This window comes from Megalopta genalis, chromosome 1 (assembly GCF_051020955.1).
Source record: "Megalopta genalis isolate 19385.01 chromosome 1, iyMegGena1_principal, whole genome shotgun sequence".
NCBI lineage: Eukaryota > Metazoa > Arthropoda > Insecta > Hymenoptera > Halictidae > Megalopta > Megalopta genalis.
In genome coordinates, this window is record NC_135013.1 from 24494559 (window position 1) to 24512245 (window position 17687).

The following is a 17687-nucleotide window of genomic DNA, read 5'->3' on the forward strand; positions in this document are numbered from 1 at the left end:
AGTTGACCGGGACGCCATCTGGGCTGCTTTCGAAAATCAGTCACTGGACGAACCTCAAGTTGATAACTTTCACTAGTTCCAGTGGAGAAGTCAATCTTTGTTTGTGTACGATTTTATCAAAATTATCATTACGAAAATGTGTTGCTGAAGCTTTCTACCAGCGGTTACTGCTCCGGAAGGTAAACGATCGCGTGAAAACCAGGTAAGAAATACTTCCGATGGAGTTCTTTCGTGCCAGTGGTTTTCGTGTCGGCACAACCAACACCGTCGGAACACGGTAACTCGAAAACCGGTATAAGATAATAATATTCAGCGTTACGTTACGCGCTATGTTATACAAACATCTGTAATTCGAATTATTCGTCATATTAGTATGTAACTCGAACTGCGGACATACGATCGTGATATTTAGCAGCTGCGATTGTTAATACCTTGTAGACTATATAATGACGCGTCTCGACAACGGTAATTTGAAATGAAAAATTCGAAGAACAGTGTCGGGAACAGTTTCACTTATTCTTTCTTAAAATTATATTATATTGATACATTTTATATTAATACATTTTGTGAAATTATTTTTAGAAAAAGAAATACATTCGTCTTTTATTTGGAAAAATTTGAAAAGAGATTTTTTTCCAAAACTAAAACTATGATATTTTATACCTTCTCGTCGCCCGTACTTGTCTATGTGCTAGAAAGATAAAACTGTCAGGCATACTGCCGAGTATCGCGTGAAGTTGACCATTGGAGCTGTCAATCGAGCGCGACAATTCAAACGGACAGTAGATATATATATTACATGGAGCTTAACAAACCTGGTAAATAGAAGCGGTAACAATGACTCTAGTTCAATTGTCTCTCGACAATTTTCTGAACCACGAAGTTCTTATCGCGTGAAACTGATTGAAAACTACCTTCACTAGCCGGTTACTGAAAACCCAACGATACTTAAATTCATTGCTCATATGTTTGCAATGTAAAATGTTACTTCGTTCCTATATGTTAAATATAAATTCAAGATACCATTTGTGGATACCGTTTATGGATACCAACAGTTGATAAACTTAAGCTTTCTTTTGTATGATTGAAATCATTCTGTGTACGTTGCGGATACAGCGGAGAGTTAAACATCAAAGGGCTAATTAATAAATAATATCGCCATTATTGCGTGGTCTTGAATCTTAATGAATTGATAATAGATATTGAAGCCAGTTGAATATCAAATTCCAGAGTGTATTGTTCTTGTGACTACCTGGCCGCCATCTTACTGCCTATCCCCAACCCGTCAAATACATACATATCTACCCGGCGCATAAAAGGTCGTAAGTTCCAGGCGTCGGAGCAACTATAGCGATTGCGCGTATCCCGTACAGTGTGTCGATGCCGGCAAAGGTGTAAGCAAATAGCAAAGCTCGCGAGTAGAGTAGTATCAGTCGACAACATCGCGTTGCCGGTGAACACTTTCGGATCGGCCAGGTGACGGACGATACTAATTAGATCCGCCCGTGTCGATCTTGCGAGTTTTTCTATCAAATTCTGCCGTAAGTAAGCGAACGTGCCGAAAAACACCAGACGGTCGAACTCGATCAACATTCAACGTACATTTCAACGTAGTACCGGTTCAATATTCCTCAGAGACGAGTTTAAAATTGATTAACTAGCCTCAGAAGATTCCTACAACACTCTAGAGACGTTTGCGCTTCGATAAACACGTCGTTTAGATGCAAGCTCAAGGTACAACAAAGTTATAATCTCATGCATAAGAGCAAATAACACAGATGAATAATTTATTATTGACGGTCAAGTTTTTCTGTAGAATATGTCCAGGTATACAAGACGTACTTTGCACATGTGATTAAGCGGTTGCGATCCTGGATCGCTATCGTAAGATCAATCGACGGCCTGTTCGGTCGCGTTTGATAATTTATCTTTTCCGATTATCGACCAAACCCATTGACCTTCTTGTGTTACGTTAGTTACTTCACGGCTAGCTTCCTTCCGACGGATGGAAAACGCCCGACGGCCCGACACAAGTGACACCATTTGCCTGAAATGCGCCGCGAATGACTTCCGGTCGAATGAATATTGTCAAACTCACATGGAATCGCGGCGCTTCGTTTGAATTGAAACAGGCAAAATAAGCGGTTTAAGGGAGCCACCGCGAAACCACATTTCCCTATTAGATACAAGATTTCAAAAACTAGAAGAGGACACCTATTACGTATAGGAAGAAGTTGTTTGGAACGGTGATGTTGGAAGGGGCTCCTCTAAGCTGCATATTTACCAAGAAACGATGCGTTTCGCTTACGAAAACACTGATTTTTTTTAGTTATGTTTTCATTCGCCCTGTCGCGGAGGCCTCCACACAGCTGCGTTCACTAAAAATGCGCCGCAAATGACCTCCGGCCAAGCGATCGCGGTTAAAACTCACGCGGTGTGTGCGTTTCAAACAGCCTTCGTGCGTGGCTATTTCAATTACTTAATTATTTCTCCAGCAGCGCGTGGAATTTACGTCGAAATTCGAGCGACGGCTTCACAGTATGTGTCAATCGATAAACACCGGTGCGTGTCTCCCCATAAAAAACACTAAACTCGATTCATTCCGGATTCAAGGTCGTCAATTAATCCGCCAGACAGAGCAATGCATGAGCAATGTAGTCGGATTGCGTGGTCGAAGGGGGTACAGATGGTCTAGTCTAGACAACCGATAAATATTATTCCGGTGTATCGCGACATTGTTTATCGGCCGAATCCGACGAATTCAACTGCTAGCAATTAGAATTCCTCGAGGTATGTATTCAATTACGAGAATATGTTTCATTCAATTACGTGCCATCACGGGCTACGGGCTACGTGATACGGTGACCTCTTTCAACGGCTATTAAACGACATAATGACGAAAATGTTCGTATACGCTGAGGGATAAATGTTTCCATACCGTCGGAACCTGGAAATGATTGTTTTTCTTGTTAGCCTCTGTACGTATCCTTCGGCTAACGTCGTCCGAATTAAGTAAATATTAGTTTATTAGATGTTATGAGAACAAATAACAGTGCTGAAGAAGATGATTGGATGATTCATATTAGATGGAACGTGTATATATGTACCTCCTTACTTTCGCATTGTGACTATCTCACACTGTTATTTGCATAGAATTAGCACAATTGCGTTCGGAGCAGTTATCTTTAAAGTGCGTTATACGCAACCTTTAATCCTCGTTGAAGAATAATTGCACATCATCTGGACTCTAGACTATTAAAATGTTTTTCATAATACAAAGAGCTCAGATTATTATATCGGTCTCTGCAATTAGATTTTCTTAACGAAAATTACTGTTTAGAACACAACGTTCTACGGTTACACGTATCCGTCCTGTGGATGATACAGTATTTCGTATGCGCTTTGTGTACTTAATACCGGCTCAAAAGTGATCGTTAGAATAACGTAATTCTCGAAAATAAACGTTACCCGGCTTACGCAAGCGGACAAGAACGGAACGGTGAATACTTTGTTATGCTTTCCTCATGCTTGAACGTGATGAAAAAAAAAATCTTTTCGCTCTTCGACGGTGTAAATAATACATTAAAAATAAATATTGTATTTAATTATGTCAAGGAGTATGCATTGCACTCGAATTTGCGTTTCACCGATTTTCGATACCGATAATTTAGCTATCACTAATTATTGACTACTTGTTTGTATTTCAGATAGATGTCTAGCAAAACTAAAAATCCTAAAAAAATGCAATCCAGACAGATATTGAATGTGATCCACCGACTGCTCGAGTTTACAGTCAGACACATAATTAAATTTATTGCCTTGATAAAAGGTCCTGCTGACCATCAGCCTCCTATAAAGGACCTAACTTTGTTAAATAGTGCAACAGCCTTAGCATGTAAAATTAGGAATAAACAGGTGAGAAAAAGTATTTAAATATTTATATGCTATCTAAGAAAAGAATAGGTTTGGAATAATAAATATTAAAACCATGTTGCTTTGTGTAATATTCTGTAGGTGAAATGATACATAATAATTAATTACAAGTGCCATTTTGTCTTTATAGTTGACTTCAGAGAGTGTAGTACAATCATATATAGATAGAATAAAGGAAATTCAACCCGTGTTAAATTGTGTAGTGGAGGATCGCTTTGAAGATGCTCTAGAAGATGCACGAAAGTGTGATGAACTCTTAAGATCTGAAAATGCTCCGTCACTGCAAGTATTAGCTGAGGAGAAACCCTTTTTTGGAGTGCCTTTCACAACAAAGGTAAATTTGCATCAGCAAGCACTACATCTATACACTGTCTACATCAATAAATACAATCTAAAAATTGTTTACAGGACTGTATAGGAATAGCGAACATGAAGCAAACAGCTGGTCTAGTTGCTCGTAAACACGTAGTTGCCGAACGTGACGCGGAAGCAATAAATTTAATGAGAGCCGCAGGAGCAATCCCCCTTGCCACAACAAATATTTCAGAGTTAGCGATGTGGTGGGAAAGTAGTAACTGTTTATATGGTACTACAAAAAATCCGTACAACACCAGGCACATTGTTGGAGGCTCGTCAGGAGGCGAGGGCTGCATACAAGCGGCAGCTGGCTCGCCATTGGGAATCGGTTCGGATATTGGAGGTTCCATTCGCATGCCAAGTTTTTTCAACGGAATTTTCGGACATAAACCTTCGAAAGGCATTGTTTCAAACGATGGTCAGTATCCAAGCACTCACAGCGAGGACCAAGCACAATTGCTCGCCATTGGTCCCATGTGTAGATACGCTCAAGATTTGAAGCCTACTTTAAAAGTTCTTGCAAACAAGAATGCATACCTTTTACGTTTAAATGAAAATGTAGACATTTCGAAAATTAAGGTATGAATGCAAAATAACATTTTTTGTCAATAATTGTTCAGAATACATTATGTACATATATATTTCAATTTAGTTCTATTATATGGAAGAGGATGGCGGTCAGTACTTGACGTCACCGGTAGACCCAGAGATAAAGACGGCCATGAAGGATGTGATCCGTTATCTCAAAATGGCACATAAGGTTAATGCCACCAAGGTCGATATTAAGAAAATGAAGAAGAGCATCACTCTTTGGACGGCGAACATGACTTGCAAAGACGAGAAAAACTTCTTGTACGAACTGACCAATCGGAAAGGTCACATTAACATTTGGTGGGAGTTATTGAAGTGGATGCTCTTCATAAGCAATCATACGTTGATAGCACTTTTCACTGCCATGTTCGAAAGGTTCGCTGTGAAATATGGGAGCAAGAAACATACTCAACTGATCCAAGAAAGTAAGGAACTCAGTCAGGAATTTCAGGTACGATACCACGTTTGATGTCAAGCGTTCTATAGTATATGTCAATGAATTCTTGCCTTTCTACATAGAATTTTGTAATACCTCCAATTCATAAGTGCTCATAATGCAATTAGGATTGGAATTGGCCCCCCTCTTCTTCGCCTTGCTTTACAAAATATCGCGCAAGATATCAAGAGTAATGATTCATTCTTACAATCGAATTACGGGTTATTATACCCTTTGTTAAAGGACGTGATTTCTTTCTCTGGTCTGACCGCTGCTAGTCTTCCATGGTATAATGTGTTCTCCTAGTTAGTAGCAGAGAATTTTCCTCTTGCATGCAGAATGCGATTCTTCTATCCGCTATAGCGTCTTTTACGAACCCGATGTAGCCGATATGAGAAAAGCAGTCATTTAACTTGTTAGGAAGCATGTTTCCAGTTTCTTTACAAAACATTCGGATTTTCTTCTTTTCTTGCCGCTGATGCTATCACATGTTTAATCATCAACATTTATTATAGGACATTTTGGGAGAGGACGGTATATTTTTGTATCCGACACATCCAACTGCTGCACCGATGCACCATGAACCGCTCATTAAGCCATTCAATTTTTCATACACTGCGATTTTTAATGTACTAGGCTTGCCCGCCACTACTTGCCCGTTAGGATTAAACGCGCAAGGGCTTCCTATTGGCATTCAGGTATGTGCTGCCACATATACAGTCACTGTGGTTTCATTTTACTTGTTCAACAATTCTCATCACAACATTCGACTCATTTCAATAACTGAAATAATATTTCAATTGCGCTAAATGCAACATAAAAGTCTGCAGAATTTTTAATGCAATAATTTCATCTCCAATAGGTCATCGGTGGTTTGTATCAAGATCGTTTAACAATAGCAGTGGCAGAAGTATTGGAGCGACGTTTCGGAGGATGGGTTTCGCCGGCAATCCTAGCTTAAACTTTCTGTCTACTAGACAATAATGCGAGCGCGAAACCACAACTCAGTCATCGCTATCTTTCGGTACAAGAAATTTCTACTCTTGTAATTTCGTAACAGTACAGTACAAACTCTGGTATTGAAAAAGTATAATGTCTGCTTCTGAATGACTTTTGTTGAATATATTTATGAATACACAACGAGAGGGAGGGAAGTACATTATGACTGTGAATATAAAAATCAGTCATAGTTGTTTCTGTATTAATATGAATGTTTAAATACCGTTTACAATAACGTTTCTGAATTGTATATTCGGATATAAACATTACCATGAAAAAAACATTTATTTTCACATACTGACTGCACCAATACTGTCGTTTCCCCGTTATTAATAATATAAGAAATATAGAAGTCACTGTCGGTTCTATAATCGACTAACATTGCATTTCGTCAAGCGCGGTATTATAATCAAACTGAATTGTACGTTTCGAAATTAGATTTCGAATAAAGAGAACGTACATAATTTTCGTAACTGCATATACATATTTATATTTATAAATTTATGTCGAACGATTTTTTTTGTAATTAAAGATCAGTGTCCACAGGATATATGTATAATAACATTTGTACATAAGCAAACTGTTGCATTACATTTGACTACCGTTTTTTATATACCTCATCATAGATCTCTACGTAGGATTTTCTATTTTCATACGATTTTAAACAGAAGGCATGGAAAAGTAATATATTGAGGGTGGAGGAAGGGGGGTGCATGTATGTATGTATGAAAGTGCGGACAAGATGAGGAATAGAAAAAGTATTGTAAGTAGTACGGTATTTTCAGCAATGAAAGGTATTATAAAAAGATTCTATGTTTATAATGTGTATTGCTGTTAAAATCATATACATATATATTTTATGTATTAAAATAATAAATTTTTATTCCATTATTCTATCATGATTTTTCATTTTAATAAAAGTGTAATTCTCGACGTAGAATTTAGTTAGTTCCACGTATAATAATGCGTGTCTTATACCAGTGCTCTGTACACCGGAGGAAAATCGTGTACCTACCGCCGCGCAACACGACAGGAATGATGGAGAAATTTATTATCGTATCGCTGCTGCCCGCTTCGACGAAAGGGCGCATGGAAGGAGTACTGCTTTATACTAACATAAATGTAACAAAATATTTCGCTGCAATTAATACTTTACACTTTTTATCAATATACATAACACTTTTTGTGTTCCTTGAAGTTTTCTTGATATTGTCACAAAACGAGAGACAATTCATAGAGAGATTCTTAATAAGTAAAATACATTTTCCGTTGAGGATACGTTTCCTATCGATCTTAAAAAATATGTATATATATAATAAGAGATCCTTAATTTCATGATACAGTTGAGATGAATAAATAATTTAATACATATATACAATACTATTATAAAAATTGTTTGTCGCGGAAACTCGTTTTAAAAAATGTAAGTACAAATCTGTAAAAATGATATTCTTATTCACATTCACGACTCTAGTATGTAGACAAATCTTTAATGATCAAATCAATTTTAAAAACAATAAAATTGAAGAAATTGATTACTTTACGTATTCTAATACGTCGATACCAATAAGAGAATATTTTATATATGAGAGGAATATAAAAGCCTCATGAATATTTAAATACATTAAAAATAACGTTTACCATATCACAAGGTACTTCTTAAAGTCTATCAAAAAATTCTACAGCTATATTATCTTGTTCGTTTCATCAAAAATCTATGGGAAGTTTCATTACTCTGGTCATCGTATATCGAGCTAATATATCGTATAAAAGTTCTGCTTAAGTACTCAATGAATTCACACTTTAGAAACTAATGCGTCCACAGGATTACGTTATGAGATTCGTTTCTTCAGAAGGTACCTCGCCCCTAGTATCAATAAGAGCATTTTCTGATCTATTATCCAATGAATTTTCTTTACTGTCATCGCTATCTATCCTATTCGAAGTCTCATAGTCATTAGAATTCGTCTCCGGTCGATACGTTAGTAGATTATCCTGCGCGTCATTGTACAACTCCTTTTTATTACTGAAGTAATCACTATTTCCATTGTTTAACATTCTATCTCTAGTCTGACAGTAGGGATCCTCATCTTTCCTTATCGTTCTACTTCCCCTTCTACCTTCTTCCATCTCTTCTGAGTTACTATGGTTAATTAAATTCAATTCTACGTTAGCCCCGGGCTTTTTAACGGACTGATTCTTCATGGAACTTCCAAAAGGATTAAAAAATCGCCTTCCATTTTCTCTGTTCACACCATTACTAGATTCTATGCTGCTCGCCTCGTTCTTCCTATGGTTCTCTTCATTTCTAGATTCCACCAACTTTTTATCACACATTCTACCATCTCCATTCTCAGCCTGCTCTTTCTCCTTTTTTATGGTAGTCAGATCATCGTCCTTCATTGCTGAATGGATGACTGGGTCTGCCCATAGTCCTGGATTGAATGCTGGCCCCGTGCCACCCAATTCTGCTGGCAGAATGTCAGTAGGAAGGTGCTCGTGCAGCGTACTCAAATTGTTCCCATGGAGATAGATCTGTCGGAATCATTCGTACAAAAATTCATAAGCCGAGAAGTCGCGTTTAGTCTCTTACAACGAGAAAACAAGACTATAGTGAACCAATCTTGCAACAGGATTTATGCTATGCAACCTCCAATTATCTTCCAGTCAATATTTAACTCCACTTTATCTAGATGTGCATCTGTAAAACCGTGTTTGTTTTTCAGCTATGGCAACCCGATTTGTTTCTCACTGTGTCCCCATATTTATCCTTTAGAATTGAATTTTGATTTCTTAAAAGGTTTATCAATTGTCCAAAAATAAAATTAATTTAATTAATTAAATTAGTAAATTAAATTAATTAATTTATTAATTGTCCAAAAGTATCGAATGGAGAATTGGTTGTACCATGCACTAGACCGAGATAATAGTGCAGAAATCAGGCTAAAAGGAGACCAGTAATGCTCGAAGAAAAATAAAACGAATTCGATAGATAAAGTAATACATGAACGATGTAATAAGAACGCGAAATATTGATCAAGAAGTTGACCCTACCTTGTTCCTGGTTTTTTCATCCAAGAAGGGTTTCACGAGGGCCAAGGTGGCCTGGACGTAGAGCGGCGCCGACAGGAAGTGAATAGCTTTGAATCTGGCCGGAAATCGACCACGAAGAGCGGCTATTAAGTTCCGCAGTGCCGCTGCGCCCAAGGCACCGCCCTGTCGCAAGGAGAATCCGCTCCAATCTACCACAGCGACGAAACCGGATTGCTGGAAAAGAAATTGGAGCGCCGTTAGTCGGTACGTCGAAGATCTTTGTCCTTTATACTGTCCTTTATACTACAGCGTTGAATTACCAGCACAATATCGGATCAACTGCGGATTTTCTGCATTTAAGACAACAACGAATAGGCGAAAAATCCTTTGTATTTTACAAAGTGATGCGACCGACGAGAAACTGGGTGTGTGCCAAAATAATAATACCTGATTTCTAGGATCTTGAATCAGAATTTCAAGCACCAGAAAGAGAGCTCTCTGCACTGACAGTGCTGGAATCGACACGGGATCCCACTGAGAGGCTAAAATCACTAACACGCATCTGCCTTTCCTGAAACATATGAAAAATGGTAATTAAGCGGTGTAAAAACCGAAGTTGAATCTAAACGATCGAGGATATCAGTACCTATCGCGGGCCGGAAGCACGCCCGGTATACCAGCGCGCAGCGCCCGTTGCAGAGCCGGGTCCCTCGCCGTTAGATTGCCGAAGATATCCTGTCGATGTGCTACTTGCGCCTGATAAGCGGCTATCAGGGCAGCAGCCTGCTCCGTCCGATACTTCCGGGCCAGCAGGAAACGCGTAATATATTCGTCCGTGCACTGCTTCATGTCTAGGAGCAAGGACAGGTCATTGTAATGCCTAGCGTGAAAAATGACCGGCAGGAAGCCGCTCGAACACGGATATTATGCCGGAAATTCGAGGATCGACGCTATGAAAGCGAATCAGACACTCCTTCGGCGCCGCGTTAGGTTCATTTGCTTGCACGAAACAAGACGGCGCTTTATCATGGTTAACGGACCGGGATGTACGATGTCCGCCGTCGGTAGTGTTTCGAAGACACGCGTAATTAGATATCGGTCATAAACAGTTGCTGCGAATGGCGGAACGGCCAGATAAAAAGATTGGATAATGTTATTGGCCAGGAGGGATCTGCGAGATGTTTTTGCAGTCTTACCTACATCCGGCATTTCTCGCAAGATCGCCCTGACGGTCTTAATGGCCAGTTTCTTGTCACGTTTGTCGAACCTGGCCTCCTCCTCGTAAATGCTCCGTGCCAGAGCGGCGCTCGTGTGACCCCTTGTGGGGTCCCACATGTACTCGCAGTACTCGGACATCTCGTTAACCCGTCCCTTGTTTTGCCACGGATCTCTGTAACAATTTACGAACGGTCATTACACCCTGTTTTTCTGGAGATCAGCGCTAAAGTATCTGGTCGGTCATAATAACTGTCCGCCTCGCCATAAACACTCTGGACTAATGACATTCAAGTGTCCAGAATAGGATCGACAGTTATTGCGAACACAGTCATATTACGGTCAAGGATCAACAATTTGTGAAAACGGCATTAACAATCCCATCGATCGTTTTCGAATCGATAACGAACCAATATTTGCAAATAGATGACGAGGCGTGTCGCAAACGTGGAAAAGTAAAAATAGGCGCTCCCACCGAGCAAATAAAGAAACTATTCGACCGAAGTTTAACTTCGACATGTTCTCTTTCGCAATAATAATTAACGACCAATCTCCATCAACGAAACTGCTTAAACATTGCTTGAAACTGAATTTTATCCGTGTCCTATACTCTGATACTTATTGGGTCGTTCCATAACGAATACGAGTTCCTTTCGATTTTCTGCGAGATAAACTGTGAAAACGTAATTACGGTTTTCTATAGGTATTCTGTCAATTTTCTAAACGAATAAACTATTTATTCCGTAATTATCTTGTCGATATTGTGCCTTTTGCCGATCGTTCGAATAACTGAAATGCCAGCCTTATTATCGAGCGCATGTGTGTTAAACAACGAATGAAAGGCAACATTCATTAGTAAAACTTCAAACAAGACACTGTTGTACAGCGAATGAGTCACTTCTGGGTGAAACACCGCTCAGTCGCAACGTCTCGGACTCGTTCGCTCGGCTCGCTAACGTAACCGCTTTACTGGACTTTTACTTCGCCGGGAACTCGTTGGCGTATGACGAATCTGTCTGAGAATTATATTGTATTATTCGCAGAGAGTTCTGAGCTTCCATTACGGGTCAAATACATTCAATTAAACGAACTCTAATTCCGCGAAGTCCGATCGAATGCATGTTGCTAAGGCGCCCAATAACGGAAAGGGAGAAAAGGAGATAATTTCGTGCGTTTCAAGTTCAAATGTGGCCCGCGAGTCGCTCGTATGCATCGTAAGTACGAACACCGAAATTACTGGCCTTTGGCGCCGAGTAACTCGTAATTGAATATGACAACGGATTGATGATGCTGTGAACTATTAATTACCGTTCTGAGGACGGCACTATTGAATAGTACTATGGAAAAGTCATTAATGTTATCGGTGTAGATAATGAAACACTATTTTGCTTCCACTAACGTTCACGCATTACAGAACACTCATCCGGTATTCTGCTAATTAGCCGATTTCACGAAGAATCATTTACAACGTGCGTGTGTTCGAACGCGCGATAAATGTCAGGCCGTTGTAATTATAACTTACATCGAATGATTCTTTGATGGCTAATAAACGATGTTTTCTGTCTCGGCTTTCCCTCGGTGTTCCGTTTCCGTCTGTGTCACTCTGTTGTTGCACACTGTCACGCTGAGTTTCCCCGAAAATTCAACCGTGTAGGATTACAGAATGATCGTCAAGTCACTGATTGGTCATTTTTCGGTGAACGGTTCGGACGCGTCTTATCCGAATTCGAGAACAACGGAGACAAAGGAAGAACGCGGCGGAGGAACCTCGTTGCTCGAGCGGTCACGAGCGAACGGCACGCAATGAAGTCGCCTGTTGCGATTCGCTCGAAAGTGTTAGAGCATTGGGAAATAAAGGAGCGAGCGAGACCGACTCAAGGCGAGATGATCGTGCTCTCGGTTGGACAAGGAAAAGGATCGGCGCAGCGATCGACTCGAGATGCACCGAATTCGTCCAACCGCCGGAAATTTTCGGAATCGACGCTAACAACTACCAACCTCTGAACTAAAAACAGCGCATAATATTTTCCACATCGGCCAGAATTTTTAAAATTTACGATCACCTGTTTCTACTCGGAAGGACATTGTAATGTAAATGGAAAAACTCGCGGGACAGAAGACAAACGCACCCATCGCTACTTTAGGATTGAATAAGATCGAGAAAGGAAGCAGCGAGTTGAAAAAGGATAAGCGTACTGCTATCGGCGGCGGGAGGAACGAAGATAGCGGATAACCTGTGTCGACGTAAAACTGGAGAAGAAGAAAGGTTAGTAAACTGAAGAAGGACGAAGAACCGAAAGGAAGGTGGTATGACTGAAAGGCAACGACGACGATGGTAGAAAAGGGGCACCGTGAACGTGCGAGAAGGACGAACTGGGGAGAGACGAAGCCGGTTACCGGTGCGGCTGACTCATCCGATCGTTCTTGTTACGCTATCATATAAACCTGTCCCCCCAAAAATGCGAGCGTCCGCTAGTAGCGTTGCTGGCAGGTGCATAAAATTCAATTGCATCACTTGTTCCACTGAATACAACAAAGACACCGGTGCCATTGTCTGGGACACGTTTCCACGATAGCGCAGGTCATCTAACTCCCTTTAGGTTACGGATTACGGGGAAACATGCTGCCGTCAGTGAAGCTACCATATTTTACAAAAGTCGAACCAAGACACTTTACGGATTTACATAATTCACCTCAATAAATTATGGCTTCGTAATGCAATGATTTATGCTCCTCCCGTAATTCTGATCTCTTATGTAAACACGTACAGGACGTTTGATAACATTATACATAAATCAGTAGCAATCAATGACATGGGAATATATATTGAGATTTTTAAAAATTATACTTCAAGAGTTACCATGGGGTCCGTCAATCCAAAATATGATTGTAAACGTCTTCCTTGTAAATTGTGAACTCTAGGATCTGTTTTACCGACCGAGCGAGCAGTTTTTACTTCCGATACAGATCGCAGCAACTTCAAACAAGTCGGAATAATAGTTGACGCGAACGCTCGGCAAATAGCAGCGTTTAAGGGGCTCGCATGTGTATAAACGGGGCTTGTGCGATTAGCTTCGATCATCTTCGTCGCACACCTGCGGTCGAGACTTATCAGAAAAATCAATCTAGCAAATGTCTTGCGTCCGGTTTTTTGTCAGTTCGGTCGAACCACAGCTACACCTAGGGAAACGGCCGAGTCCGACAATTTTTTTACGGCGCAAATTGTCGGTCACCTTGCGTGCAACTCCCAATTCTTCGGCAAACGTGTCGCGGGATTGTCCGTGATTTGCAAGCGAATCGTCGAGTCACGCAATTATTTCAAACACAACGTAGCGAAGCACGTTTTCGTGTTGACCGTACAGCGAAAATAAAGAGGATTGTGATGCGGTGAACCGTAACACGACGATATCGAAATCCAAAAGATATTGAAATTTTGTTGCCGATAGTTTTGTCATGACCGCGACGAACTGCATTGTAACGTGTATTAATAAAATGCTAATAATCGACAGCTGTTGCAACATATTTACGGAAACTAATGTATTCCGGCAGGGCCGTATCTTGGTGTCCCGAATTCTCCCGGCGACTTCGCTTTTCCGTTTCTGTTTCATAAGTTCTTAGGCATTAGATAGGATGTCTATGCTGATTATCGTTAACTATACATGTTAAGTCAGACACTACACGTTATACAATCTATCGAACAATTCGTCGATTGATACGCAACTGTGTGTAGGCTCTAGGAATGAAATCTTGTTTTATGGCGCGAAACCATCCAATTCTACCGTCGTCGATCGATTCCGTCAAGGACTCGTTGTAACGATATCGCGGTTTAGATTAAGCGACGTAATCCATAGTTACTCGCGCCGGAGTGCATACGTTTCAAGTAACCTACATACATTATTCGATGTAACCAAGAAACTACGTTTACAGCCGATTTAAAGCATCGGTCGATCCACGAATGAATCATAGGAGATTATCGTATATTCCTGTTGGAGATTCGATTACGTACAAATTCGAACGAGACAGTTGATCTTGGATAACCTTACATTTCGTACGCCGGTTACAAGAACCGCCACAGCAGTTTGTAAAATATCACGTGGTTTTGAAACTGCATCGCGTACAAGTTACCGATTCGTTTCTTTTCTGTTTGCGGTACGTTTGTTTCTGTCGAAGGACGAAAACAGATCTGTTCGGGTAACGCCGCCATAGATTACGCAACATAACGGTAGAAGCCAGCGGCGAAGAAAAAGACAGAAGTTACCGGTTTTCTTTCGGCGCCGTAAAAGGTGGCTGCAACCCATTTCTCGAGGTTTTGATCGCGTTGCGATGATTTTCGTTATCGTCGTGACTACAAGCTTGAGAGTTGTAAAGTAACCCGTAAAAGCGCGTTGTCCTTGAGAACATTGGTTAACGTACGATTCTATTAAGATCGTATCAACTACTTTTCAAACGTTAGAAATATCCTTGACATGATGTTTGTCGTCCACTATAAAATTCGTGATAACGAATATAAAACTACTGGCCGTGGAAGCGACCATCATCTGCATATCGTAAACAGATACATGTTAATCGTGACAACAAAATACAGCGGCGTAATAATTTTGGGGGCATTGATCGATTTGCCTTCCACCCTGATGGAGACTTGAAATTACCAGGACACAATGCAAACAGAAAGACGAAATGGAAAGTGCGCGATAGTTGCTTCGACTTGAAGAATAATTACGGTCGGAAGAAGTCGCGAGAACGACGTTATTACAGGTCATGTAACTCGGACTCGCTAATTAAGACACTATGATTAACCAATCTTAAGTAGACGGTGCAATTGAACGAGTCATGGTTATCGAGAATGACGAAGACAAATCGTGCGCCAACATTTTGGTCCTTTTGACAACCATGAGGGCGAATTTGGGACAGACACGTTGTGACCACTGTGAAGAATCGATACCGAGTTAAGGTTTATCATGATTTTTTATGTAAAATGCGAATAGAATTAGGCGAACGTTCAAGGTTCAGGAGATTATCCGCAGCCACGAAAAGTCGATCACAATAAAAGGTGTTACGTTCCCTGGCTGATGTGCGGTGTACATACTGGCAGTGCATAGTTACCTGTTTATGCTACATCAACAGCGTAGATCGTATCGGATGACCGTAACCGCATACGAGGCATCAAACTTGACCGCGTCTTCGTCGAATATGAAAACCAAAAGGAGCTATTTCTCGTCGCTCATTCGCGGACACTGACGCACGACTCCGCGGAAAAATTAGACCTGAAGCAATAGGCAATCCTAGGAAACCACGCATAGAAAACGTTCGGCGCCAAACTGTCCTTTCGAAACTGTCACCCATTCAACATTGACGTGAACCCTCTCACGGAGTCTGCGCTTACTAACTTGAACATTTATTTCTTCCTGGGTAAAAGTGCTCAAGGAAAATTGATATGCAGACTTAAATCGGTAAAAATTATTTTAAAATATCAATATGTATTATTTTCAATTTATTGAAATTAATAAAGAAAGATATATTTTAATTAGACACTTGTTCCTTATAAATGATACCAACAAATTTCAGTTTTACATAAAACACCTATAGTCCAATAGGATATTAAAAATGTATTTTATAAAATATTATAAAAATATACCATTACGAACAGAATATTGTAGGAGGATCTTGTTTAATAATTTTAATCGTTCGAAGAATCTGTAATACCGACGTGGAAAAAAATCGCTGATATCAACGACCTCTAGGATGTGAGAACGGCGCGTTTTGGAACTAAATTCGAACTGGACAGCAGAGATCAAATTTCTGCAATATGAATATTATTTTTATTTTCTCCACACTTTGACCTGTTACAATTTGCTCGAACTCGATTCTACTCGCTTCGGTTAGTTCTGATCCGCTCGGACTCGCTCGGATTCACTTCAGTTCACTCAGGGCTCTCCCGTGTCCGTTTTGATCCATTCGGGTCCGTTCCGGTGCGTTTGGGCCCGATCCGTTCAGCCTGGTTGACTTTAACTTTGCTTGGCTTCGGTTAGTCGGGGTTACTTGAATGTCAGAAAAATATGAAGAGAAAGATAAAAAATGAAACAAACAGTTTTTAGAAAGTAATGATATTACACGATCGTTTGAAAATTTGTTTTTAAGCATTAGAAGACAATACTTTAATATTCGCTATTGTGCATTACTCATTGTAGGATGTAGCTTTAACTTACAGACATTTACGTTATTGTAAATGACGTCTTTTCCGATTATTGTTACAATTTTAGAAAACCATGTTTTTAGTATCTTCCCCAGATACCGTCTCTTTTACATTTACAATTGTTCCAAATAATAAGCATCGCGTTGTCAAAGGTTAGCAGATAAATTCTATCGCACAAATTGCATCCGTCTTGCAGTAGATACAAAATAGCATTATCAAACTGTTGAGTTGAGCAAGTATCGCGAATTCGGGACAGCGTTTGCAACATTCTTTTCTTAGAATAATGACTTCACAGATTTATTATCTTATCGTCATTTTAAATATGTGTATTAATTTCATGAATGATCCTAGCAGACACAACATAATGCTGCAAATAATTAAATGAGGATATCAACATAACAAGTTACATAAGAATCTTTCGCTAGGCATTAAACAAGACTGACATAAAGATTTATTTTGCCTCTTAATCATGTTCACGAGCTAAATAATATATTAAAACGAAATAATAAATTATGAAACTGTTGAAGTAAAAATCTCACTGAGAACTTAGAATCTACTTCGACTCACGCAGTACTACCTGTACCCAAATTACCTGTGTGCCCCAACTACTCGCTCTAAGTAAAAGTAGGACTCAACGCATTGTGCCGAAACCTATTAGAGGCCTGCAGGTAAGGCTCCATTCGATCTTCTTTCCAAAATTTGAGTCCGTAGTGTTGCCTAGGTTATCCCGTACTACAGCCCTGTTTATTGTCGGGTATCTCGATAGAGTATCGTGGCGAAACAGGATGTCCACGGCACAAACAGATTACAAAAGTTCGTGGCGAAAGGGACCAGTGTCGGATAACGGCGAATCAGGGGCCTGGATTGCGCATCGAGACCAGCCATGACACGATCGCCTGGTCAGTGCATCAACTGGCCTCCAGGCTAAAG

At 40.1% G+C, this 17687-nt stretch overlaps 2 protein-coding genes and 1 long non-coding RNA gene across 11 annotated transcripts; 1 reads left to right on the top strand and 2 right to left on the bottom strand.

The window, feature by feature from the left end:
* Window positions 1-28: 28 nt before the first annotated feature.
* On the top strand, window positions 29-7210 carry LOC117229452 (fatty-acid amide hydrolase 2). Of its 8 annotated transcripts, XM_033485941.2 has the most exons (8): window positions 2330-2538; window positions 2614-2790; window positions 3708-3915; window positions 4064-4267; window positions 4342-4869; window positions 4943-5332; window positions 5833-6015; window positions 6180-7210. In XM_033485941.2, the coding sequence occupies exons 3-8, from the start codon at window positions 3712-3714 to the stop codon at window positions 6276-6278; spliced, it is 1608 nt and encodes a 535-aa protein (XP_033341832.2). In that variant the 5' UTR covers window positions 2330-2538; window positions 2614-2790; window positions 3708-3711; the 3' UTR covers window positions 6279-7210. The 8 variants fall into 8 exon arrangements, with proteins under 8 accessions (XP_033341838.2, XP_076379907.1, XP_076379894.1 ...); XM_033485947.2 differs by lacking the exons at window positions 2330-2538; window positions 2614-2790 and adding an exon at window positions 29-202; XM_076523779.1 differs by lacking the exons at window positions 2330-2538; window positions 2614-2790 and adding an exon at window positions 872-1734 and having other exon boundaries at window positions 3712-3915.
* On the bottom strand, window positions 7125-15896 carry LOC117229475 (clavesin-2). Of its 2 annotated transcripts, none has more exons than XM_033485981.2 (6): window positions 15668-15896; window positions 10546-10739; window positions 9996-10200; window positions 9797-9920; window positions 9371-9583; window positions 7125-8851 (listed from the first exon to the last, which is right to left on the bottom strand). In XM_033485981.2, the coding sequence occupies exons 2-6, from the start codon at window positions 10703-10705 to the stop codon at window positions 8144-8146; spliced, it is 1410 nt and encodes a 469-aa protein (XP_033341872.2). In that variant the 5' UTR covers window positions 10706-10739; window positions 15668-15896; the 3' UTR covers window positions 7125-8143. The 2 variants fall into 2 exon arrangements, with proteins under 2 accessions (XP_033341872.2, XP_033341864.2); XM_033485973.2 differs by lacking the exon at window positions 15668-15896 and adding an exon at window positions 12087-14566.
* A 464-nt stretch (window positions 15897-16360) lies between these two features.
* Window positions 16361-17485, bottom strand: LOC117229322 (uncharacterized). Its single transcript, XR_004492521.2, has 2 exons — window positions 17350-17485; window positions 16361-16602 (listed from the first exon to the last, which is right to left on the bottom strand). It is a non-coding gene; the product is annotated as an uncharacterized LOC117229322 (long non-coding RNA).
* Between the last annotated feature and the right edge of the window lie 202 nt (window positions 17486-17687).

What these genes read in the sequence shown, in the direction of transcription:
- LOC117229452 (XM_033485947.2), top strand. Translation starts at nt 3,712, where the DNA reads ATGTCTAGCAAAACTAAAAATCCTAAAAAAATGCAATCCAGACAGATA. An exon ending in TAGACATTTCGAAAATTAAG is followed by an intron (nt 4,870 to 4,942) that starts GTATGAATGCAA and finishes ATTTCAATTTAG; the next exon opens with TTCTATTATATGGAAGAGGA. An exon ending in GGCTTCCTATTGGCATTCAG is followed by an intron (nt 6,016 to 6,179) that starts GTATGTGCTGCC and finishes CATCTCCAATAG; the next exon opens with GTCATCGGTGGTTTGTATCA.
- LOC117229475 (XM_033485981.2), bottom strand. Translation starts at nt 10,705, where the DNA reads ATGTCCGAGTACTGCGAGTACATGTGGGACCCCACAAGGGGTCACACG. An exon ending in GCGAGAAATGCCGGATGTAG is followed by an intron (nt 10,201 to 10,545) that starts GTAAGACTGCAA and finishes CCTTGCTCCTAG; the next exon opens with ACATGAAGCAGTGCACGGAC. An exon ending in ATGAAAAAACCAGGAACAAG is followed by an intron (nt 8,852 to 9,370) that starts GTAGGGTCAACT and finishes TGATTCCGACAG; the next exon opens with ATCTATCTCCATGGGAACAA.